The sequence below is a fragment of the Lactuca serriola genome, chromosome 3 (assembly GCF_051521515.1).
Source record: "Lactuca serriola cultivar US96UC23 chromosome 3, Lser_US96UC23_V15, whole genome shotgun sequence".
Taxonomy (NCBI): domain Eukaryota; kingdom Viridiplantae; phylum Streptophyta; class Magnoliopsida; order Asterales; family Asteraceae; genus Lactuca; species Lactuca serriola.
Window position 1 is genome coordinate 205,704,396 of NC_136410.1, and position 26,808 is coordinate 205,731,203.

Genomic DNA, 26,808 nt, shown 5'->3' on the forward strand with positions numbered 1-26,808 from the left:
AGAGATCAGTAGTGAGTTGGGTGATGACGCAGTCGATATCATGTCATGGGATAACTTCATGACCAGATTTCGAGCTGAGTTTGCACCAACAATTTAGGTGCAGTAGTTGGCGCGAGAATTTCTAGATCTCTGCCAAACTACGGAGACTGTGGCAGAGATCACTACCAAGTTTCAGGAAAAGGCTTTACTAATACCGCAGTATGTAGCAGATGAGGAGATGAAGAAAGTGAGGTATCATGATACGCTGCGGGATGACATCAAGAAATTTGTGAGTATTTCAGGGTGCGGGACCCTGAATGATGTGATCTCTAGAGCTCGAGAACGTGAGATTGATTTGGAGCACATTGAGAAGAGAAGGTCAGATCAGGTGCATACTGTGGAGGGTCCCGGGAAGAGACCCAAGACTTCAGATCAGCGATTGGTAGGCCGGCAGGGCCGAAGTTAGTGCAGAACATGATGGAAAATGCATGAGGGAGTTTGTCATTCCAGGGGTTCAGGTTGTTACAAGTGTGGCGGGGATGGTGACGTCAGCAGGGATTGCTCTCAGGGGGCAAGCCCATTATGTTTTCATTGTGATCGGGTGGGCCACAAGAAGGCCGACTGTCCGACGTTGAGGGGAGGATCAGTGAGCACGCCTGCTCCGGCTACTTTGAGGATCACTGATGGAGGAGATGGTAGGGCAGGAGCCCCGATAGAGAGGAGTTGAGTTCTACAGGTATGTACCTTGTGCCTTCTTTCGGTTTATTTATATATGTGTTTATGGTTTGGGTATTGCATCAGTTTGGGTAAGCATATAATTGGTTATTCTCTGCTTGTGTTTGGATTATATTTTCAAGAAATTTCATATGCCAATTGCATACCGTGAATTATTAGTGGTTAGTGTAAGATTGTTTCCATCTTGCTGGTTCAGGGCGTTCAACATTATCTCGACTCGTGATCGGGATCGGTTCAGTGACATTATGTGGAAGGTCTCCTGTCAGAGTTTAGCAAGGTGGTTATCCACTTACGTCAGGTTTCGGAGGGATCAGTCATTGTGCTCGGATTGACTCATGGGGTCACCAAGGGGAGTGGCCTATTATCGAGGTTTTTAGTCAGAGCGTCAGTTAGTTGGAGCCCAAGACCTGAGTACGGTACCACTTCAAGGCATCTGGAGTTATCAGTATTGTTGGAGTTCATAAGGTGCTCATCTAGTCTTCAGGGATCACATGATCTTTTGAGTTAGCATAGTAATGGGTCGCTAGTTTTAATAAGCGCTAATCGTCAGCAGATCAATCATTGGGAGGTACGAAGGATATGGAATCCTTCCATCTCTAGTATGCAATGGAGACTTAATCGGATTGAAGTGGGGGAGTTTGGGAAATTTTCCGACTATGGATCCACATTTGATTGATGTGTAGCAGTCTATGGGAACCTAGGTTGAGGATCCCAGTCAGGACATGAGTTCAGTGTGGGATGTAAGACTGCAAAGTGGTCATAGCAGTAGTCAGCAGACGGTATAGAGGCATTGTAAGACTGCGGGGTGGTCCGTAGCATTCACTAGCTAGCAGGTAGTGTGGAAGTGTTGTAAGACTGCGGTGTGGCCCATAACATTCACTAATTAGCAGATAGAGTGAAAACATTGTAAGACTGTGGGGTGGCCAGTAGCATTCGTTAGCTAGCCATTAGTATAGTGGTATAGTAAGACTATGGGGGTGGCCCGTAGCGTTCACTAGTGGTCGGTTAGTATTGGAGTGTTGTAAGATTGCGGGGTGACCTGTAGCATTCACCATGCCCTATTCGACAGTGAGAAGGTGACAGATTTGTGATTCACTCACAGATTCCTTCAGATGATTTAGGCCAGGGCGGGTCAGCCGCACGAAGGTGAGTAGGCCACAGTATGGTCGGATTTGAGAAATGGAAGGCCTCGGGTGCCTTTGGAAAGCAAATAGGGGGCAGCGTGATGCTTCAGAGGGTAGTAGTGATTTGGAGATTCATTTGTGTGGAGTTGCTTGATGATCGAAAGTGCTAAGTCACTTGCAGCGGGATTAAATAATCTCAAGTAGTTGATTTGACCCTGTTTCCCAACTCTCGTTTGAGTCTAACCGTTGCAGGGATGAATCTTCTACTTTAAGGATTAGCTAAGCCTTCTGTCAAGTATAAGGGACCTGCAAGGATAACTAGGTTGGTGATCCTGTTTCATAATGGGATCCTCAAGTATCAGAATTAGAGTGGTCAGTAAGGGATAAGTAGACTGGGTTCAACGATAATGACTCAGTATGAGTGGTCTGTCAGGGATTCGAACCATCCCGAGACAGCAGATTTCAGACGGAGTAGATGTGACCTCGTTGCGAGGAATTCATTCACCTGCGGATTTTAGGGCTTTGCGAAGATTGTTCACGACTACCCTAGAAAGGCTAGGGTGTGCCCAGGATGGTAAGTGGTTGGGCATGTAAGGAATGATTTCGAGGACGAAATCTAATTTAAGTGGGGGAGAGTTGTAACACCCCATTTATTAAATAAATAAGTAAATAAAGTGATCACTGAATAGTACCCCTAAAATCAATAATTATATAGCAAGGTGTTGGTCTCGAGGAGCTAATTGTCACAGTTTTAGAGATTGGGGTTTAAAGTGTAAAATCCGGACTTAATTTGTAAGCAATATGGAAGACAGGGGTTGCTTGGTAACAATTAGGACTCACTATGAAAGGAATTATGGAAGCAAGGTTTAAAATGTAAATTTTGGATTTAAATTGTGAAGATTTATGGAAGTTGGGGGTTGAATGGTAAATATTGGATCAATGTTGAAAAGAGTTTTTGGGGTCAGGGGCCAAACTTGTTATAATTCTTCAATGTTTCATTTAGAACACTGGATTTAAACCGTGTCTTTCTCCCCCCCCTCATCGCATCTTAAACCCTAAGCATAAAAGACCTTATTCAGCCGTCATCACCTCCCGTGAGCCTCACAGCCGCTACCACTTGTCTCCGTTCATTTTCCGATCAGACGCTGCCACCAAGCAGCCACTTCATCATTAAAACGTAACCTCGCTACCTGAGACGTGTGTGCAACCGGAGAACCGCCGATACCGGGAAGTAAACTTGGTTTGTCGTGTGCGGCTCGTGAGCCACCAGAAACGCTGGTAAGTCAACCGCAATCCACCTTCTTCTCTCTCCCTCTTGTTGTTTACTGTGGGCATGACGTTGAAAACGTCGTTACCGTCGTCGGTGGTCATGGGGCCACTGTTTCGCTTTTCCGGCGACACCCGCCGCCTAGACTGTGGCTGTGGGAGTGTGTGTTCGAGTATGCATGTTGTTGTCGGCATTTGTGGTGTGGCATGTGTGTTATTTGGCTGGTACTACCCGAGAAAAACCACCATGTCTGTCAACCATGGTGGCTACCACCCTACCATCTCTTTCTGCCGCCACCAGCTACCATGCGGAGGTGACTGTGTGCGTGAATTGCTATGTGTATGACTGTATCTTGTAAGGATAATGTTGTATGGTTTTTCTTAGACAGGAAAACGAAAGAAGCTCATCACCGCCGCCTGCTGCCGCCGCCGATGCTCCGCCACTGTTAGCCACCATCTTCGGTGGCTGTGGGCTTTCGGGTGCGTTAGATTGATGTTTGGAGTGCTTTTGGTGTTGCATTGGCCCAAGATCATAACCAACAACACCGCGAGGTGGTGGCTGCCACCATGTTCCGCCATGTGTGTGTGTTTATGTTAGTTACTGTGTGTGTTATTTTTAAGATTTTTTCGTTGTACACTGTAATCATGTCGGAATAATGAAAAGAAAACTCAAACCACCACCGTAGGGTGGTGGCTGCCGCCTCCTGCCGCCATGTCGGGTCGCGATGTGCTTTGCCTCGTTGTGTTGACTCGTTTGGGGTGCTTGAAACCCTAATGGGCCCAATGAAGCCTAATGGGCTTAATGAAAACCCTAACGGGCTTAATGATATTCTAGTGGGCCTAATAGGCCCAATAAAGCCCTAATTGACCTAAAAGCCAAACAAATTGATAAATGGGCTAGTATTTGGGTTGGAAACCCTAATTGGTGTTTGGAAAACCCTAATGCCAATAAAACCCAAATTTTGAGAATTAATCGGGACACACACACGAGAATTATTTAATAGCTTGAAATATTAAATAATAATCATTGGCAAAGATTAATCTAAGCAATATTGAACTTAATGGATTAAGTCCTTAGTGGATTAAGTCCTTAATGGGTTAAGTAGGAAACTTAACCCTAATCGTCATTTTATGTGAAACCCTAATTTCACTTGGGTTTATTACTAGGCCTTTCTATTGGTCCTTGATGATTGGGATATTAATAGGCCATCCAGTATCAAGAAAATGGACTTAGAATAATGAGTGGGCTTTAAGGTAAGGCCCATATGAGGAGTTGGGCCCAATTTGGAAAATTGGGCCATAGGTGGGCCAGAGTTTGGGCCTTTATGATTATGTGATATTGGGCCGTTAGAATGTTGAATGTTGGACTGGACTAAATGGTTGGGCGTTATGGTGAGACCTTACAAAGGTTTGGGCTTAATTTGGAAATTGGGCCATGAGTTAGGGTTTGAGCCAAGGTTGGACTTTTGGGCCCTTGGATTGGGCATTGGGATTGAATCAACCCAAGTTAGGGGTAGAGTAGTCTCTTACCCTAAGCATGGACTTATGATTATGAGTTGGAACCCAATTATTAATTGGGTGATGTTTTGCTATTGGCAGTTCGGGAATCCGTCGTCCAACAATTGGGATTGTGTCTACGGGACTTCGGCAGTGCGAGGTGAGTCTCCTCACTGTGTGCATGGGTCTACGACCACAATGCCGGCCCATTTAGTTTATGTATGGTAGGAAGACCCGGGGGTTAGCCCTAGGCATTATGAATGGAAGACCAGGAGGAGGCTCCAGGGACTTAGTATGTTATTATGTATGGTAGGAAGACCCAGGGGTTAGCCCTAGGCAATATGTATGAAAGACCAGGAGGTGGCTCCTGTCGCACTATATGCAATTATGTATGAAAGACCAGGAGGTGGCTCCTGGCACACTATATGTTGATTTGCTATGTAGAGTAGTATGTATGTTAGTTGTCTTTGTGACGTTTGCATGGAAGACCAAGAGGTGGCTATTGGCACTTATTTGTGGGATCGAGGGGGTGGCCCCCGGCTTGGCAAGAAAGACCACGTGGTGGCTCGTGGCATAATAGCAAGACTATGTTTGGCATATAGCATCTTTACTGATTATGATATATGTATGGCTCATGTTTATGTATGACAGTATGCGAGTACGTGTTTATATGCTAGACAGTATCCGGTTGAAAGAGACCGAAGGGGTAGGCCACACCCATATATGCTAGGCAGTATCTTGATATGTATGGTATGTGGTATTTGGGGAACTCACTAAGCTTCGTGCTTACAGTTTTCATTTTTGGTTTCAGGTATTTCGTTTTCAAAGAAAGGATCCGGCTCGATCGCAACGCATCACACTATGTTTTCCGCACAGGAGATCTTTGGGATTATACTCTGATATGATTTTATGATGACATGTTTTGATTATCGACGTACGAGTTTTGACATGATATGTTATTATGGATGTTTTCTTATACTGTTAGTTTTATAATAACTTAATTAAAACGAAATTTTTGGCTTGTATTTTTGGGATTTACATGATCAAGGGAAATGCAACTTGGCGATGGATGGTAAGTACAAGGTGGAGGTCCTAAGGCAAAAACTAGCCTTAAGTAGCCAACCCCATTATAAACCTGACGATTTGTGTATTCGTTTCATGAAAACGTGTCAGCCATGAATTTGACACGATACGGGTACACGATGAGAAAGAAGCTTTATCTCAAATTTTAAGATGTATTTGTGTCGTGTCGTGTCTCTCACAGATTCGTGTCTTCGTGTCTGAAATTTCTAGGTCTACCCCACTATTGTATGGTGTAAAGAAGCTCTTATCAAAGTTTTAGGATTCATATGGAGGGAAACTATGAGTCGCATCCCCATAACAACGACTTTGGCGCGTCGTGGAATCACCATCTCTTCCTCGGCATGTGGTTCATGTGTTGGATCAGATGAACATGTGGACCACCTGTTAGTTAGCTGTCTATTTACAGCTTAAGATACTTGGTGTGGAGTAACTTCCCCCCTCTTTCAATGGTGTCTGTGATTTCGTCCAATTTGCTACCACACGGGACAAGTGTCCCAACAAACGACGGAGATTTATTGTCATATGTTATGGTCTACTATGAATATTATGGGGGATATGGAAATTCAGGAACAACGGAATTTTCCAATGTAAGGTCACAACACCTGACAGGGAAGCTGAACTAATAAAGTCAATAACGTTCATATTGATGAAATTTAGAAGTTGTGGCGATTTTTGTAACTGGGATGAGTGGAATACATCTATCTTCTCTTTTCTATAATGACCCTTAATTTTTCCTGGTTGTTTCGTTTTTGCCCTGCCTTGCTACTTGCTAGGTTGGGATATCTTTATAATATTGGCCGTTTTCTAAAGAAAAACTATAATAATATTAAAGGAAAGAGAAATGTAATGCATTTAATGCTATATTGTATAGACTCTTGGGCCACATACACAAAAACTTCACGCCTTCATAATTTGATTAGGCATTTGGCCAAGATATATACTCGACCCAACGTTATTCAATCCAAAAAAAAAAAAAAGGAAGCGGCTGAGAATTGTCCTCACAAAAGGAAGCGGTCCACTTTCGCTCACCCAACTTTGTTTAATTAATTTTAACATATTTACCCTTTGATATAACAATATGCTCCTTTGATATAACAATATATTAAGAATTATCCTCACAGTCTTTATATATATATATATATATATATATATATATATATATATATATATATATATATATATATATATATATATATATATATATATATATATATAATTTTAGGTTCCTTAAGATCAATAAAGTTTTAAGGGTTTGACATAATCGATCCTTCTATTTTACTTATTAATCATTTTGGAATTTCTTTTTTTCGTTTTTTTTTTTCTTTTAACTAAAGGGTTTGACATAATTGGTCCTTCTATTTTGCCTATTAACCATTTTAATTTTTTTTTTTAAACTAAATAAAGTTCAATACATAGCGATGAAATTTCCCGGTTTTGTCTTGAAGTTGCAATTTTGTCCCTTTTTATGTTATTTGTATTGGGTCGGTCATTTCTATTTGATCCTTCTGCACCACCATTCTTTTCTGATCCATTTACTCATTTCACCGCTTTGAACGTACTCCACGTCTGTTCAGCTCCAGAGCTACCATCTACGTGGTGTTTTTTTCCTCTGAGCATTTATTGCCCACGCAGGAGATAACACCGACAATATATTAGCGATTGAATCGTCTCTCTAATGCCACCATCAGCATCTGTCGCCGCCTCTATCTATCTATCAACATCACATAATTATATTGGTTACGAATCAGACCCTAAGAACTTGAAGGGGACGGTGTTCACTGTGGTTTCACATGCCACTCCACTCCCTCTGGTCTCAACCCTTTTGACTACTACGTAATTTCGTTTGCAGTTACTTTAAGGCATAAAAAATAACATTATTTTCGTAATATTTGAATATTTGATTAGTCGGTATGCGAAAGTTGGTTTGAAAATCCACGTTAGGGAAGTTCACTTCACAAAAATAAAAATTAAAAAATAATCAATTTAGAGTACTAATTTGTGTATTAATTTGCCGTTAAAAATGTAATATTTAAGGAATTGATAACTTTGGTCATTTTTCTAAAAACTTGTTAATGCTAACCCCTTTAATTCTTTAGCCATTTTGATACTTTTAGTCCTTACAGTAAATTTTTTTTATATTTTTTCATAAAAAAAACACAAAAAACGACCCGACCCAAATAACCCAAATAACCCACATTTTTCGGCTAGTTAACATAAGTATAAACTTATGCACTCCATTTTTTATCCGGATCTGGGCCCAAATCCAATAGCCGGGCTGGATACCCATCCTATTCGATCCCCACCTAAACCCACTTTCTCTAAAGTACAAAAACCCTGCCTAATTTGGAATCCATGCTAGTACGATCAAATCACAGAAATGGCCAAGTTCACCACCATGGTTTCTCTCCTCTCCATTGCAGTAGTCCTATTGATCGCATCGACGGTAAATGCCGGATCCGACGCTCCGTTCATCGTAGCTCACAAGAAAGCCACACTCAATAGGCTCAATTCCGCCGTCGAAAAACTCTCCGTTTCCATAAACATCTATAACCAAGGATCTGCGTACGCAATCACCTCCTTTTATATTCTGTCGTTTACATTTACCTCTGATTCTTTGCTCTATAGTTCCGATTCATGATTTGTATCTGCATGCATGTCCTTCAAGTATCTCGATTGATTTTACTTACGTTTGGTTACTTTGTTGTATATTTATGTGAATTGATCGTTACAATTGTCTCATCAGCTCCGTAACATGTAATTGCTCATGGATTCAGTGCTTAATATTACTTAGAGCGTATTTCATTTTTAGACGTCGGTAGAGATTTGTACCTTTTGGATTTCTGTTAAGATTTAATTGTGGTTAACTTTGCAACCTTTGTGTTCTTCTTGTTCATTTGACTTGTTCACAAAAGATTGAAATTCGATGTTATTACTTTATAGAGTTTCATTACTTCCACTTAAATAAACGAAATATTTTCCCTTGATGTCCATTTACTGTTCCCTAGTTTATCTGTGTCATGAGGTGTGATATTAGCTTGACGCCTTCTATCAGTAGCACTAACAGTTGGCACTTGGCAGCATATTATTACTTTTTTGAAAATATACAATATGAGATTTAGTACTGATGAGCATTTCAATTAAAATTGATTTTTCCATCCAACTTTTAAACCGATTCTTCCCCATTTCCATTTCTTGTTAATAGTGTTTATGGTCTGGATCTGTTCTACAACCAATTGACAAGAAGCCCTTTATCTCAAATTAGTTACAGTAGATTAAGCGTTTAAGTATCTTTTTTATGTCGAATAAAAACAAAATCTTCACTTTGTAAAGGATATAGTTTTATACATTTATTCCTTCCTGTAACAGCTTTTGAAGAGCTGCAGACTTTCACCTTCATAAATGTTGTCTAAGTTACCTTTTTTGGATTCTATATCTTCATCTACAGTTATATAGTTGACATAATCATTAAAATCTGGAAGCCTAGAGAGTTGTTTGGAAGAAATACTCAACTATCTTAGATGCTTCATGTTGGATTTCAGAATGAGGGCCTAGAAAATGTAGACTATATACCATTGAGTTGTCTGAAAGTCGAGTGTAAAGTACTTATGAATTCTCACCTCCTTAGTGTAACAACAAGCATGAAGTGACTAATTACTCTAATTAAGAACTATGGTTTCTACTGTTTGTTTATATAAATGTTAACAAATCTATCAAATTATTTTTGCATAATCTCATACTTTTGACATGTTTTGCATTCAGGGCTGCATATGATGTTAGCCTCTCTGATGATGGCTGGTCTCCTGAGATATTCAGCATTGTCTCAGGGAACACTTCAACCTCTTGGGAAAAACTTGATGTGTATGTATCATATTCTAATAATTTGATTTGATAATTTACTTTTCTTGAACTAATCACACCTCATATAATACTTGTTATGTTGTCAGTGGTGCTCTTCTATCACACTCATTTGAGTTAGAATCCAGAACAAAATCTGTCTTTTACAGCACACCTGCTGTTATTACATTCCGTGTCCCCACAAAGGCTGCACTACAGGTTAAATTCATCATTCATGGAAATATGAAGTTATTTAATTATTATAACTTATAGTCTTACAATCTTTTTTACTGTTGCAGGAAGCATATTCGACCCCACTTCTGCCTCTTGAAATCCTATCAGATAAGCCACGCAAAACTACACTTGGTCTTGTAAGTTGTTTACCATAAAAAGAATTTGATAAAATCAACTTTTGGCTAAATACATGAAATAGCATTGTACTTTTATTTATTTGTGTATTATAGAATCCCACTTTCGTTTCTTTCAAAAAAAAAAATTCTCATTAAGGCATTTTACTTTAACAAATCTACCCAAATAATAAAATATTGCTTTTTACCTTCAGTTTTTTTTTCTTATTACTTCATTGTACTTTGAAAAATCTAGCTACTCATGTATATGGATGATCATTTTTTATAATTGGGTAGATTTTTCAAAGTTTTTAAGAAGAAATGAAAGTAGGATGTTATAACTTATAACAAACAAAAAAAACAAAAGTATGTTGCTATTTTTTGCATTTAATCCTTGTAGATATGTTTTTTGTTTCTCACTGATAACAACACATTGTTGTTCTTGTGCATGGATTCTTGCTTGATGGCTGCTACTCTTTCAGGTTAAGGTACAAGCTTTTTTTCTTTTCTCTTTTTTTTTCTTTTTTTCTTTTTCATTAATGCATTTCTTTACCTTATCATTTTCTTTATGGCATCCCTTTTTTGTTATGATGTTTTAAACCATAATGTCCTTATAAGAAATATATCGAAAGTATAATGATACAAGTGTGTGTAGATTTTTAATTTTTCAAAGTAGAATGTGTTAATATTGAAAGTATTAGACAAGTTAAAACTGAAGCCTTTTGTGTCTTTTTTGGTAAATGTGCAGAGCTTGATGGTGAAATATGGAAACTTAGTATCCGTAATCTCCCTTGTGGTTTTATTTGTGTATCTGATGGTAACCCCACCTAATAAGTCCAATGCTGCAAAGGGAAGTAAGAAGAGGCGTTGATTTTTATTATTCTCTATAATGTCATGTCCAAAAAAAAATTTGTTTTTGTTGTGATGGAATTTGTTTTGTAAAATCTTCTTAAAAAGATGATTTGTGGAAGAAGATTTGAGATCCATAATCACCCTTAGCTTCATCTATAAGGTTGCTTTTTCAAGGGTTAAATGCAAGAAATAGCTTTTGAAAAAATTACCCAATAATTGTGCAATGTAATCCAAATAAAAAGCAACTTATATTTCGTGCATTTACTCCTTTTTCTCATAGTTTTTCAATAGTGTATATCTCCATAAAAAATTGTAAGCAGACCATTAATGGCATTATTAGTAAAACTAATGCATGTAAACAAAACAAAAGTAACAGATATCAACATAGCCATGGGTAATTAATATCAAACAATATAGTAAATAAATACCATACAAACACATTACAAACGACCAAGTGTTTATTATTGATGAATTGGGACTGATTTAACACAAGTGGAGACACCAGCTAGAAGATGTTTTGAAGCTTTGTCATGATTCACAAAACCCATAAACCAGAAATCTTGACCATCGATTGTAGAGAGCTGGATGTACTTGTCTATTTGTTTCTTGCCTGGGATTGTGATTGGGTTTACTGTTGCTATCTTCTCCAATGGGATTATTACCTGTTTCAGTTTATATTAAATCATGAGAATCAGATAACCAACAGCTAGAGAAGAGAAATAACTTCACCTTTTTCCTCTTTTCTACTTTTATAACCTTTTGAGCCATGTGAAATCGGTCAACTTAAAAAGATTGTAAAAGTATGATGGCTTTGGTTAACAAAATGATTAAATCATGAAAAAAGTACATGGCTTTATGTTATAAATTATGAAGTTTGCCATATGGCTATGGGAGAAGGGAAAGGGAGTACCTTGTAATGGATCCAAGCCTCCATGCCGTTGGGTTGAATGGAAGACAAGGGGCGATCGCTACAGAAGGCAACATGAATGTTAGAGAGATAAAGAGTTCCGGCGACAGGTCCGGTGGACGTCGACAAGTGACAAGCAAAAGTCCGGCTGAGTTTCTCGTTTGGGTAAGTCGTGAAGTTCTGTTTGTAAAGGGATTCAAATCCACCTTCAGTTAACGCTTTCGCTGTCAAACTCATTTTCCCCCACGCAGATCCGGTTACAGATTGCCCCGTTTTCACTGAATCAATCACAGAAAACCATAAATAAGGCGCACACACACACATATGCAAATTAAATGGAGGGAAGAGAAAGGGACTTACAATTGCTCCAGATGTTGGTAGCGGCGACCTCCGCCTTGTTGCCCCACATATTAAGCTTCTTCTTGACGTTATCCATATTGTTGGGCGGAGGTTGAGGCGGAGGGGCGCCGTATTGGGCGTAGGGATTGGGAGGAGCGTGGGGATTGTTTTGGTTGGAGGAAGGGGGTACCGGTGTTCCCATGACGTGAGTCTCCCAATAATTGGCTGCCGGATCGGAGGAGGACGATGAAGACGATGGCGGTGGTTGTTGTGGGTACATAACGACCGATCAAATGGAAGAACAAGAACAAAGAACAAATGCTGATGAAGATTCGTAACCACGATAGGATTGATTAATAGGAAAGGTATCAAATGAAGAGCATTTTGCTTAAACAAATGTTTTAGTCTTAATGGCAAATGGGGACGATGGCTGAAGATGCGAAATCGAGAGTTGGGAATTGGTACGGATGGGTTTGCTTCAGCGTGTTTTCTCCGCTGACAAATTCGACTCGCAACTTGGCTTTGGCTTTCTCAAATAAATAATTTAATTTGTTTCCGTATGTCACACACGTTAAATTGGTCAACGCCAATTATTTTCTATTTTTTCCAAATAATATCGAAACAAAAGAAAAATTACTCATCAAATGTCAAATTATGCATCATAAATCTCTTTAATAAAATCTAGTCATGAACTATTTGCTTTGAGCAATCAACCTGAACATAATACCTAATGATGACATCACTGTAATATTAAAGATGTTTCTAATATCAAACAAGAAATAGTTATTCTTGATTTTCAGGAAGTCTTGAATAATTTAGATATATATCTGATGATATAACAGGTTAAACAATATTCCAATAAATACAATCATGTTTTTGTTTTAAACTAGTTCAAACATTTGGAACTTTACAAAGTTAAAAGAGTCATCTTATATGATCTAAAAGACTCATATTTTATGGACTGAACACCTTTAAGCCCAAAAATCTAATAAGGCTTACATAGATAGACTTTGTTTCTTTTGTGGAGAAACTAGACTCTAAAAGAGGATCTGCCCCTTTTATATGGAAAGAAATTTTGAAAAAGATTAGTACTTCGGGTATCTACAAGATGTAATTCATACTTTTCATATAACATTCAAGTACTTGGTACTTAAATGTTAAGCTGATATTTGTAAATGACTTGCAGATATTTAAAAAAAGAGTAACCGGTTGAGCACAATCAAGTTGGAACTACACTCTCGGAGTTTAGTTTAATAATTATGCTAGGAATATAATGTACTTGCAATATAAAACTGTAATGACCCAAAAATCATAGAAATTAAAAAATTTCAAAAACGACTCATTTCATTCGTAAAGTGTTTACAAAACCATTGTTTCAAAAATATTATTCAAAATCAAAGTATCCCAATATCCAATTACATAAAAATAGGAAGATGTGCACGATCATGCCTTCGATTTCCCACGATCCTCTAAAGTACCTAAAATAATAAACTCAAACTATAAGCCAAAACTTAGTGAGTTTCCCCAAAGTACCATCACACAACAAAACCAACAATAGCATGCAAATATGAGCGTTCAGCCTGACTGGACCGCCTAGCAACGCCTACAACCTATCTGGACCGCTCTCTAAGCCTTCGGCATGGTTGGACCGCCTCCTAGGGCCTACAACCTATCTAGACCGCTCTCTAGGCCTTTGGCCTAACTGGACCGCCTCGCAGGGCCTACAACCTATTTGGACCGCCTCGGGTGTCTTGGCCTTCAACACAAAGTAGGACCGCCTCAACCTAACCAAAATATGTTGACATATGTAACAGATAAACATAAACACATAACCAACAAATATAGATAATCATACAGATCTACTAATGTTGGGGTGCAAAGTTATTTATTCATGACTTTGTAAATGCTTGACTTTTGTAAAACCCACTTGCATGTGGAGTATTAGCCTTGTGACACATGAGAGATAGAGAGTGAGAGAGAGACATGTAAACACCTCTATATAAGGTGGGTTCATACCACTTGTAGAGGTGTGCTTGAGAGATGTAAAAGTGAGTGTGTAAGTGTGTGTTATTTATGTAGTCTAGATCTAGATCCTTTTTGTAACACCATATACAATCAATACATCTCTTAAACACCCAAATCACCATGTTCAATTGTGCAAGCTTTAATTCCGCATGCCAAACCATGTTCTTTGCCACTACAATTGGTATCAGAGCGGGTCTTCAAGATCAAGGTGATTTTTGAAGAACGATTCTCGGTTTGGCAATTTTTGTCGCAATTTGAACAATTTTGGTGAGTCTCTCTCTATGATCTCTCTTAATTTCATTGAATTCGTGTGTTGCGTTTTTGATTTCTGATCATTTGACTCATCGGATCAAATTTTCTTTGAAAAACCCATTTGTTGAGATTCAATAAATTTTTCGTTAATCATATCCAGATCCAATTCCATACTATTTTGTTCAATTCGATTCCAAATTTACAAATATACATTTGAAACAAAATCTAGCCCAATTATTTTTTAGCCCAAATTCGATTTACTTTGATTAATCAAAAGATCGATCAATTACTGTTCATTCAATCCAAAGTTGAGCCCAAATATTAAATCATTTGTTGTTTACTTTCAGCCCAACATAAGTTTGTTTACAGTTCGTGAAATTGTTTCTTTATCAAACTTATTTGTTCGAGATACTATCGATCTTTACTCTATAAAATCGAAATTGATCTTTGGTGTTATTTGGTCTCGCAATTAGGATTCAGAAATCATTAATAGATTCGATTTTGATAATCCTTCTGAATGTATTCACTTCGATTATTTCTAAACATACTCTTTAAGTGTTTGTACATACCGTTGTTCTTGACGGGTGTTCATACGAATTCGTTTTCCTCTCATCATTCTTAACAGTCGATTCTTTTTGATTGTTAAAATCTGTCTTGTGAATCGATTTTATCTGATTTGTATAAATTCAAAATTGATTATGAGTGAAGGCAGTTCAATGGTTCTAAGTCGATGGTTAGGGACAAACAATAATCGATTTGGAAAGAGGACTGATTGAAATCAACGACTTTGATGTTACTAAGATTTGATATCGAGTATGTTACTGGGAATTGATTTTGATTTGAAATCGATATCAAGGATCTATGAAGACTAATTGAAAATTCGGAAGGTGTTGGACTCGATAACTGGGTTTAATTGATTTCGTTTATTGTTTGGTATTTTGATTTTGATATTGCGAAGGGTCTCAAGATTTTGGAGTCAACACTGGTATCAGATGATTAAGTTCGCATCTATGGATCTATTCTGATGATCAAATTGAGTTCGCATATAAAGATGTGATCTGGGTAGTTCGCATCTATTGAGTTCACATATAAGGATATGATATGGTTCGCAATTTGGAAGTCAAACAGGAAGTTCATTCGCAATCTGTTATGTTATGGAGATATTCGCATTTGGGTTTCAAACTAATTTTCGCATTTGGTTAAAGAGATAACATTGGATTCGCATTTGCTTATAACCATTGGATTCGCATTTGGTTGTAGAGATTGTGTTCGCATATTTGGTTAATTGGGTGAAAGATGCGAAGCATTTGTAAGGGGCATGCAAATGACGATACGAAGTTTCACTGGTTAATGAATTGGGAAGAAGAAAACAAATATTTTAGAATTGGGTCCCTGATCTTTTCACGAAATAACACAATTGGTCCAACTTCACAAATGGGGTCATAAAATGACAAAAATACAGAATCTTCATTTCGCATCCCTGCAGTCTTCGCAAGATGGCAAATTTTACCCAGTTTCGCATTTGGGGTAAAAATTTTGAGAAATTGGAATATTTTCAAATCTGGTCCATACAGTTTGTGCGAATTTACACATTCTATCCAGTTTCGCAAATAAGAGTGTGTTTCACATATTTGGTTGTTTTTGGCGCAACGGGTCACTGCAGAATTTTGAAATTGACAATTTCTACCCATTTTTGAGAAATTATGTCAAAGACGATCCGTGAACGATGATAAAAATTCATTATTTTTTGGATTTTCCGGTTGAAGCACAAAGTTTATGCCACATGTTAAGGGAGAGTTTTGACACGAAAAATTCCGAATAAAGCATGTTTTTTTTCCTTGGAGTTTTATAATCAAATTTCGATTATAAAAAAGGGGGACAGTTTTATTTGGAAATTCGAACTTGAATTTTTCATATTACGCGGATTTGAAGACCGAAGTGATCTTGATGTTTTGAAGCCACAAGATGATGCAATTGGAAGTTCGGAAGTGATGTATTCGAAATGAGTTTGGAATTATTGAAGATTTTTGGGGTGTGTTTTGATGCGCAAATTTAGGGTGATTATTTGGAGTTTGGAATACTCTTGATCATTCATTGCTGCTCGGATTGTATGGTCTCACATCCTAGAGCCCAAATTAAAGAGTCATGGAAGAATTGAAGATTGAAGTTCGTTTCAACATGTGTCACCTTTGAGGCTCGAACCGCGTAATGCTTGATGTTGGAAGATTTGAAGTGGGTCATCCATTCCTAACTTTGAGGGGGAGAATGTTGGGGTGCAAAGTTATTCATTCATGACTTTGTAAATGTTTGACTTTTGTAAAACTCACTTGCATGTGGAGTATTAGCCTTGTGACACATGAGAGATAGAGAGTGAGAGAGAGACATGTAAACACCTCTATATAAGGTGGGTTCATGCCACTTGTAGAGGTGTGCTTGAGAGATGTAAAAGTGAGTGTGTAAGTGTGTCTTATTTATGTAGTCTAGATCTAGATCCTTTTTGTAACACCATATACAATCAATACATCTCTTAAACACCCAAATCACCATGTTCAATTGTGCAAGCTTTAATTCCGCATGCCAAACCATGTTCTTATGTCATGTCACTACAACTAATCAGTCATATACTAGCATAGTACTATCCTATATTCAGGATACATAATATAGTGGGTCGGCATTGGTGCCTTCGACCCATGGGTACAGTGAGTAAAACTCACCTCTTAGTCCGACGAGTAGCAAAAAAGTACACAACACCGAGTACAACTCCAACACCAACTTTACTGATCACCTAAACGAAACCGGTGACCTTAAACTTAGTTAATAATACCAAAAGACCTAAAATACCCAAACTACCCTTAGGTCAACCTTGGTCAAAAGGTCAAAGTCAATAAACCAGTCAAGGGTTTGACGGCATATGCGCAACATATTTCATGCAAGTAGTGTGAAACATCATTTTCTCGTTTTTCCCCTTTGACTCCAACACAAACCAAGGGCTTGGATTGCATAACCAATATTATCAACATCCAATAGGGTCTAAACCCTATTCCCTTGAAGCCCAAGGCGTTTACTTGATCCATTTATTGTCCACAATCCCGAAATAAGAAACTTCTCGAAATAGGATGTTACAACTCTCCCTCACTTAAACTGGATTTCGTCCTCAAAATCCGTATTGGTTACAATTTCTAAAACAACAACAATATATATTCCATAAACGCCCTCTAACCATTTTAAAATCAAGGCATCTTATAAATAAAACTCGAGAGACCACTCGGAAACCCCCAACTGCCAACATGCAACCCAATAACTTGAAAATGCTCAATCACAACACTTTTCTTTCTCTCCACAATGGTATGAACCAACTTCTAGAGAAAACCACACAAACCGAGAACTTCTCATAACTACAACCACAAACCAACTTCGTCACTATACTCCTCGAAACCGGAAACCCATCAGTTTACACTCCAGAAACCTTACCCTAAGACTAATGATCATCTATTCGTCGAACCTACGCCTAGTCCCTGACTAGGGACACCACCAAAATGTGATAAAAGGATACTCAAGACATACCGATCGTGAATTACGCCCAATCCCATATCCGAAAATTATGCCTAAAACCTTACTCACTTGTCTTCCTAACAAGTCATCACCAACCCACTGTTCCCACGAGCATAATGATGGTACATCCAATAACTTCACGTTACATCCAATTCCTTATCAGCTTAGGTGTACCTCCACCTGAAAAATCACTCGAGACATTCATAATGAACTTCATGACTCAAGATTCCATAATTGATTTCTAACCTTGGTAACCAAAATCCTAATAAACAGCCCGCAAGAAAATATGATTCATAATGAAAACACTTCACAAGGGACTTGTAACGCATAATTATTAGTCCCAACAACCCTTAACTTCCCACATGTTCTAAATTAGTTGGTCAGTGAGTCTTCCGACTTCCAACAATGCACTAACACCTAAAGTACCATACACGAAAAAATAAACAATCATGATTACTGGGCCCATAGCCTATGTATGGAATACCCATACAAGGTCCTCATCATAAGTTTGGATCACCCTCATACACACTAATAAGGAAACTCATAACCTACATTGGATCCACTACATTCCCTTTTTCTCACAACCTTACCTAAAGGTGGAGGACTAGTAGATCTAATAAAATGACGACCCTCAATCATAAACAGAAACATCCTCATGAACGACCGAAACATATCCCATCAATACGTAACTAACTTTATAAATCTTTTAAAGTTAACCATAAATATTGCTAAAACCATGGTCAGATCCATCTAGATATCAACCCTGCCAGCATGGCATACCAAAATTAGATTCTACGCAGATCTAATGTCCCGCTTGGAAATCTAAACAACACTGTACCAAATTCTAGTCTCCCAATAACTAAGGACATCTTCCAAACTTTAACTGAACTTGATGATCAGATGATTAATTCATTGAAATTTAACTGATACAGTTCAAAACTTCCGAAGAATCTCCGCTTTGATGATGAACGAAATGACCAATTAAGAAGAATGTATTGATACCTAATCCAACGAATCGGTAGACTACTAAACCAAAACCCATGCGGAGCTGAACATACCCATCTCTTAAACTAATTTACCGATCGACCACTGCTTAATCTAAACTATAAATAACAATCCATACTACGAGTTGACAAATCCCTCAACAACCAAGTCTTAACCTGAGCGAATCGGCGCATTCTGATATATTCCTCTACATCCAAAAAGGAACCAATTGCTGCAACAAATTGCTAGACCAACAACTTCCTGCTGTGAGACGATTTACACATTTCCTGAGCACATACATTGATAACGACCTGCTCTAAACCCCTGACTTGACCAAATCTTGAAACAAGGTATCGCATACCCGAACCGCATGTCCCTATGTACCATTCATCCATCACCATAGACTCAAATAGATCAATGATCCTCCAAGAAAATTTTCTTGCAGGATCATTGATCTGTTTGAGTCTATGGTGACGGATGAATGGTATATAGGGACCTGCGGTTTGGGTATACGAGACCTTGTTTCAAGATTTGGTCAATTCAGGGGTTTAGAGCAGGTACAAACCACCTACTGGTGTTGCAACCAAGCCATATCTCAAACCGACTCAACCAGGTACAAACCATCCCTGACTCTTGGAATGTATAACACACACAAGATGATCTTCCAGATAAATACCAATCAACCCTAAGAGATTTTTATTTTCAGATGAAGATCTCAGAAATTTCTAATCATAATCACTTCTAACACTGAGAACCCTGCATAGATGCACAACCAATAATTTTGATAGTCCATTCATAATACCAACTACCTATCTCGAACAAACTAACTACCACACTCCTCGTCTGCAAACCCCCAACCGTCAGATCATCGTGAGAATCATTCGTAAATACAAAAAACATTATCCTCATCGTTGGGATACATCAGATAAAACAAAAGTTCTTACTCCCGATTCGCCTGAAATCATTAGCTAGCACCTGACCTGCCTATATCCCAAGAAACAGACCTTAGTCTCATCTCCAAGCATCCATACCACAAAATCTTCTTATGCATTCACATATTGTCGTTCTTCCGCTCACTCAGCCTCTAGTTGCAATCCTCGAGCCGATCAAAACACTTACTTATTTCTTTTGTCCTGCGACTCAACTAGCACTACCATCCAATTCCTTATCAACTGACACTACAATCACCAAGTTTCGTTTGACATCACTGTGATGCTAAAGATGTTTCTTTTGTCCTGCGACTCTATGTGCAAGTATAGGGACCATTTTTGGCGTTATTCTAAATATTAAAGAGATTTATGATGCTTAATTTGACATTTGATGAGTAATTTTTCTTTTGTTTCAATATTATTTGGAAAAATAGTAAATTATTCATCAAACGTCAAATTATGCATCATAAATCTCTTTAATAAAATCTAGTCCTGAACTATTTGCTTTGAGCAATCGACCTGAACATGATACCTAATAATGACATCACTGTGATGCTAAAGATGTTTCTAATATCAAACTAGGAATAATTATTCCTGACTTCTCGAAAGTCTTGAATAATTTAGATATATATCTGATGATATAACAGGTTAATCAATATGCCGGTAAATATAATGATGTTTTTGTTTTAAACTAGCTCAAACATTTGGAACAATGCAAGGCTAAAAGAGTCACCTTATGTGATCTAAAAGGCCCATGTTATATGGACTGGACACCTTTAAGCCCAAGAAATCTAATAAGGCCCACATAGATAGATCTTGGTTCTTTTGTGGAGAAACTAGACATTGGAAGAGGATCTTTAGAAGATTTGATGCAAGGTTGTCAAAGGAAACTTGGTGATAGGGCTCAAACACGTTTCTGGGAAGATTTTTGGATAGGTGATAAGATGCTTAAACTATCTTTTCCAAGATTGTTCGCTATTGAAAATGATCCTAATGTTTCAATCAAAATGAAATGGCAAAATGATCATTTTTATCATTCTTTTCGTAGAAGTCCTAATGGAGGTGTTGAGGCTGAGTAGTGGGAGGATCTACATAATTTGTTGTCTTTGGTGTCTCTTTTTTCGGTTCCCGATAGGTGAATTTGGTTGCTTGATCCTTCAAGTCTTTTTACTATGGCACCGGCTAGACTTTTTATTGATAAAGCGACATTAGGTTCTTCTAATTACACTACTATATGGGTGAAGGTTGTACCGATTAAAGTTAATGTTTTTGGCTAGAGATTGGTGATTGATAGCCTTCCGACTCGTGCTAATTTGTCTAGGAGGGGTATGGATATTCCTTTTATCATGTGCCCTCTATGTGATAATGGTGCCGAGTCTTTCTCACATGTTATTTCCGTGTTCCATAGCCATGTCAGTGATCTTCTAGGTGCTTAGGTTGTCACGATCTCAGTGTTGATGTCTTATGTTGATTGGTTATCTTGGTTTGCTTCAATTCATTAAAAAAGGAGGTTCATGAAGGCGTCTTCCTGGTTACATCGTGGTACATATGGCGATTCCATAATGAATTTTTGTTTGGACCTAATGTTTTGAAGAAGTCATTGTTATTTGATTATATTGTGTCACAGTCATATTTTTGGTCTAATAATAGGTGTATGTCATCTATTAATTGGGTTGGTTCGTTACAAAACCCAAAAAACGCTATTATGTAATTTGTTCCTTTCGCTTAACTTCTTGCTAGCTTTTTTATTTTATTTTTACCATTCAAAAAAATAGTGTAGAATAATACTCCATTAATATCGACAATTATATTTTGTTATAAATAATAATGTCGGAATAATACTTATTATACTTGTAATAAATATTATAATTTTTAAATATAAAATAAGATAAATACAAATAATTTTAGAGGTTGTACCTGATTTTTTTTCAATTTATATTTATTATTATTAATTCTTATTATTATGGTTAATCTCTCTCTCTCTCTCTCTCTCTATATATATATATATATATATATATATATATATAGGGTTATGATTAAAAATGAATTATAAATATTGTGTGATTGTATGACTAAATCTAGAGCCTTGGATCCCGATTCTAATAAATGAATAGTTTTAATCTCCTTTTGCCAAGTGTCACCTTAATACAACTCTTCGTTAATATTATGCCATGTGTCATGTAGATATATTAGGCAACTTATTTCAAAATTCAAAATTACATTTTCTAATTATATGTTAAATTTGAAGTTATAATAACTTTAAAATTTTGATATATCTCTTAAATAATAATTTATTTAAAATAACTTATTTAAAATAATTGATTAATAATTATAAATTTTTATTATAAAATTTTAATTAATTTTATAACTGTGGTTCCCACGGGTTATAAACTAGTATAATTATAAATGACTAAGATTGTTTTTGTATACCATAGTTATTGTGTTATACATCACACGTTTACAATGTTTTTTTAAATACAAACATGTATCTAATGGTATTATAGACATTTTTATTCATTACCAACTAAGAAAGTTATTATTATCCAAAGAGTTACAATTTTTTTTTTTCAAATCAAGGAGTTACTATTATTATTATTATTATTATTATTATTATTATTATTATTATTATTATTATTATTATTATTATTATCCTGGACCCTTAACCATTAAAACATACCGTACTTTCATTCTTAAAGAATCCTACTACAACGTAGTGATTGTTTGAGAATTAAAATTCTTAAAAGAATATGCATCTATATGATTTTCAATAATAACAATTTATATCAGAATAACATTAATTCTATTCCATAGTCGACATATTCTCTTGAGAATAATGTAAAAAGTAATAAAATATTAGAATTTCACAAAACACAAAGTATTCTGAATATCTAAAATAATATATATATATATATATATATATATATATATATATACACACACACACATACACACCATATTTTAAATAATACACACAACATTCTATACTATATTTTTCAAGAATATGCCATTATTTGTTAAAAATATACAAACAAATTATGATATATAATACATTCTTTAAGAATCTGTCATCATTCTTTAAGAATTTGTAATCATCTTGAAGAACATGTCTTTGCTTTTTGATGATTTTTCCATGCTTTTATCTTTACCTCGTCATGTTTGAACCTGAACAAACAAATCATTCAATTAAAACACAAAAACATACATGAGATATCATATGATGCAAAATAGCTTAAGAACATTCAAGAGAATGATGTCCAATTACAATGAGAAAACTAAATTTTCACCATTTGTGTTTCCTTTAGTTATGTCCAAAGATAATATAGGTTCATCCTTAAGTGCTGCAACCTGAACCTTTGGACGGGTAGGAGAGTAAGGAGTTTTATGGGTCATTGGTGGGAAGTAAGAAGTAGGGTACTGGTTATGTTAGTTCCTACATAATTTATATTTTAGCAACAAAAAGGAAGAACACAATCAGAACTTTTGTTTCTCCTTTTTTTAATAGCTTAAGCTTTAATAGTAAAAAAAAATTAAGAAACATTCTGAAAGAATACATATTCTTAAAGAATATTGTAGTATTCATTCTAAAAGAATATCAATAACAACTCTTCTTTTTGATTATCGAATTGAAGGTTCTCTAATACAATTTCAAACAACTACAAAATAAATATAAGGGTTTAATTGTCATGAAATAAAATTAATAAAAAAAACTAGAATGTTAGACTTTTTTTTTGATGAATCTTATCAAATTACAGGTCCTCTATGTTGATGAATCTTTTTCCAAATTCATGACTTTTTTGTGGCAGTGGTGTTGTATTTTAGCTTGTAAAGCTCAAAATGATTTGAAAAAATGTATATATTTATTCAGTACTGAAAGTGCAATGATTATTTAATATAAGATATTATAAAAATCGAATCTTTAAAAGTATGTATATAATTTGATCTCATTTTACTTATGAGATTCTCTTGTTTTTTTTCTTTTCTCAATATGTTGTTGTGTGATGAAAGGTCTTGCAATCCTATTTGCAAATTTTCAGTGCAATGATTATTTAATATAAGATATTATAAAAATCGAATCTTTAAAAGTCTGTATATAATTTGATCTCATTTTACTTATGAGATTCTCTTGTTTTTTTTTTTTCTTTTCTCAATATGTTGTTGTGTGATGAAAGGTGTTGCAATCCTATTTGCAAATTCTAGAAATTCAAAGGACTAACTTGTAAGGCAAAGTATATGTTCTAAATTCATATACTTCAGGAAGTAGTTATACCATGTTTCTCCAATGTGATAATTACCTAATTCGTCTTGAAAGATATATCTAAATTATGCAACACCTTGGATCCTTATTGTATTCTATTTTTTGCTAAATTAATCAAGCATCTAAATCCATGCTATTAAATAGCCAAAATTTATCACATATAGTCAAATGAATAAACTTTTATCAGGACTAAAATTACATGTATAAGTTATTTCACAAATAGAAACCTTTTTGTTTGATTGATGGTATTTCTTCCTAACATTTTTAGATTATAAAAATATGATGTATTTCCTATTTCTACCCTTAAACTAAAATTTGTTTGAAACCTATACACTTTTATTCAAATACAAATATGAAACTACATAGAAGGTTAGTTATTGACATTCTTAATTGTACTTTTCTCTTCGAAGAATTATCCATCGTTGTGTTTTTGAAGAAATTATTTGCAAATAAAAAATATTGATAAACAATTCCCATATAATTTTTTTCATCACTTCACTGAGGCAGTTCGGCAAATACCTAGTAGGCAATCTAATTGGTTTTTAAAAAAAAAACTTGAAAATTGTAGGTTATTTTTCTAGGTACGAGGATAAAGTAATATGTAAATCTAGGATTATCATTGTGTAATTCACTATTCAATTACATAAATAAAAAACTTACATAATATATCAATAGATCAACAATGGCTTCTCTTTGTCCAAGCTGAGAGGACTTGCAATGAGTGAGGAAATGGGAGGAGGAATTCAAAATCAAAACTAATACCTAATGGAAAATCAAAATTTGAGATACATCCGTAACGACTTTTGAGAAAGCCACCAGAAAGGACGCTTACAATTTATAGAGAGGGGAGAATTAACAATTAGATGTTGACGTTTTCCCCTGATAGATTGAATTTGATTTCTAAACTTGAATATCTATGTGATAGTGAAAGTCACCAGAAAGGGCGATCCTAAACATCGTTTGTAGCAAGGATGAATATGAGAGAGAACAGAAGAAGAAGATGAATTCCAGAGGAATGCAATTTCTGCACAACTTTAGGCTTTAATTTTGGTTATCATTTTAATTAATGATTTGTTATTTTGGGATAATATATTAACTTAATTGAAAATTCCAAAATTACCCCTACCCGATGATTGGTCTATAATTGGTCATACGTTCACACAATATATATATAGTTTAAATATGAACCTATCTCTCTCTCTCTCTATATATATATATATATATATATATATATATATATATATATATATATATATATATATATATATATATATATATATATATATAATTTTAAGTGTGTATAAAATTTTATCAAAGATGTTGGCTCTCCATTTAAAAAAAGTGTTTCCTGCTATCATTGGCAGTACCCAATCGACTTTCATTAAAGATCGCTAAATACTTGATGGGCCTTTGATTGTTAACGAGGTTATTGATTGGGAGAAATATAAAAAGAAATCCATGTTAATTTTCAAATATGATATTTCCAAAGCATATGATACGGTGTCTTGGGACTATCTCGATTCGATGATGGAGTAGAAAGGTTTTGGTTATAAATGGCGAAAATGGATTAGGGAGTGCCTAATTTCTGGGTCTTCGTCGATTCTTATCAATGCTTGTCCGACTTCTAAATTCTCTATGAGTCGTGGTCATAGACAAGGAGAGCCCATATCTCCTTTCCTTTTCACATTGATCATGGAAGGACTTAGTCAAGCAATTTCGGGAGCTGTGGAGAATGGTAGCTATAAAGGCGTTGAAATCGGAGAAAATAAAGTTTATTTAACCCATTTATTTTTGCAGATGATTCCATTTATTTTGGTGATTGGTCGGTGGAGAATGTTTTAAACCTCATTAGAATTTTGTATTGTTTCCAAAGATCAGCTGGTCTGAAAGTTAATTTTGAAAAAAGTTCACTAATTGGAATTAGTAGTGAATCGCTCACAGTTGAAGCCTTGGCCACTATTATCGGTTATAAAGCAGAAAAACTTCCCTTCACTTTGTTTGGTATGCCTATAGTAGTGAATATGGGCTAGCAAGACATTGGAAACAATTATTAGAAAAATTCAAGAAAAAATTGAGCAAATGGAAAATCAATACTTTATCGATAGGTGGAAGACATACAATTGTGAGTAATGTTCTGGGAAGTCTGGGCACTTACTGGTTCTCTCGTTACAAGGCCCCAAAAAAAATTCTTAATGAGCTTGAAGGCATGAGGCGAGACTTTTTCTGGGGGAGTTGTAAGGATAAGAAGAGGATACCATGGGTACAATGGGAAAAAGCTCTTAATTATAAAGAAAAAGGAGGTCTGGGAATTGGTTCGATGGAGTCATTAAACATGGCTATATTAGCCAACTGGTATTGGAGATATAGAAAAGAGCATAAGGCTTTATGGATTTCAATCATCAATAGCATTCATGGTAATAATAATTCGATGGAAGATGGTGATAGGTTTAAATCTGGTCACACTTGGAAGAGAATTGTTCAACAGTGGAATCAACTGAAGGTTTGGGATCTTGATCCTAGAAGGATTATCAAAAAACAAACTGGAGATGGGAAGAGTATGATTTTCTAGTTGAATTGGTGGATAAGGGAAAGATCTCTACAACAAGAATTTCCTAGACTATTTAGTTTGGAAGCTAATCAGAACTGTATGGTGACGGATAGAATAGTTACTAGAGGAGGTATATGGGAGTGGAGAGGAGATATTCGAGCAGGTAGATGTAGAGAAGAATTTGATCGGTTTCTGGAAGTTATGTCATCGATTTCGTTGTCCAATAGGGATGATAATTGGTTCTGTCCAGATGGTCCTAAAGGGAGTTTATCGGTGAGTTGGCTAAGAAAAAAATTGAAT

At 36.1% G+C, this 26,808-nt stretch overlaps 3 protein-coding genes across 3 annotated transcripts; 2 read left to right on the forward strand and 1 right to left on the reverse strand.

Annotated features, from left to right (window-relative positions):
* The first annotated feature begins 8,025 nt into the window (after positions 1-8,025).
* Positions 8,026-10,854, forward strand: LOC145093536 (uncharacterized). Its single transcript, XM_079031684.1, has 5 exons — positions 8,026-8,246; positions 9,444-9,542; positions 9,629-9,737; positions 9,818-9,889; positions 10,614-10,854. Exons 1-5 carry the CDS (start codon positions 8,062-8,064, stop codon positions 10,734-10,736), a joined length of 588 nt encoding a protein of 195 aa, XP_078887810.1. The 5' UTR covers positions 8,026-8,061; the 3' UTR covers positions 10,737-10,854.
* Positions 10,855-11,072: 218 nt separating this feature from the next.
* Positions 11,073-12,474, reverse strand: LOC145093535 (GEM-like protein 5). The gene is made up of 3 exons (XM_079031683.1): positions 11,985-12,474; positions 11,628-11,902; positions 11,073-11,379 (listed from the first exon to the last, which is right to left on the reverse strand). The coding sequence occupies exons 1-3, from the start codon at positions 12,241-12,243 to the stop codon at positions 11,179-11,181; spliced, it is 735 nt and encodes a 244-aa protein (XP_078887809.1). The 5' UTR covers positions 12,244-12,474; the 3' UTR covers positions 11,073-11,178.
* Positions 12,475-25,652: 13,178 nt separating this feature from the next.
* Positions 25,653-26,529, forward strand: LOC145095995 (uncharacterized). Its single transcript, XM_079033788.1, has 3 exons — positions 25,653-25,695; positions 25,758-25,961; positions 26,066-26,529. Exons 1-3 carry the CDS (start codon positions 25,653-25,655, stop codon positions 26,527-26,529), a joined length of 711 nt encoding a protein of 236 aa, XP_078889914.1.
* Positions 26,530-26,808: the final 279 nt, after the last annotated feature.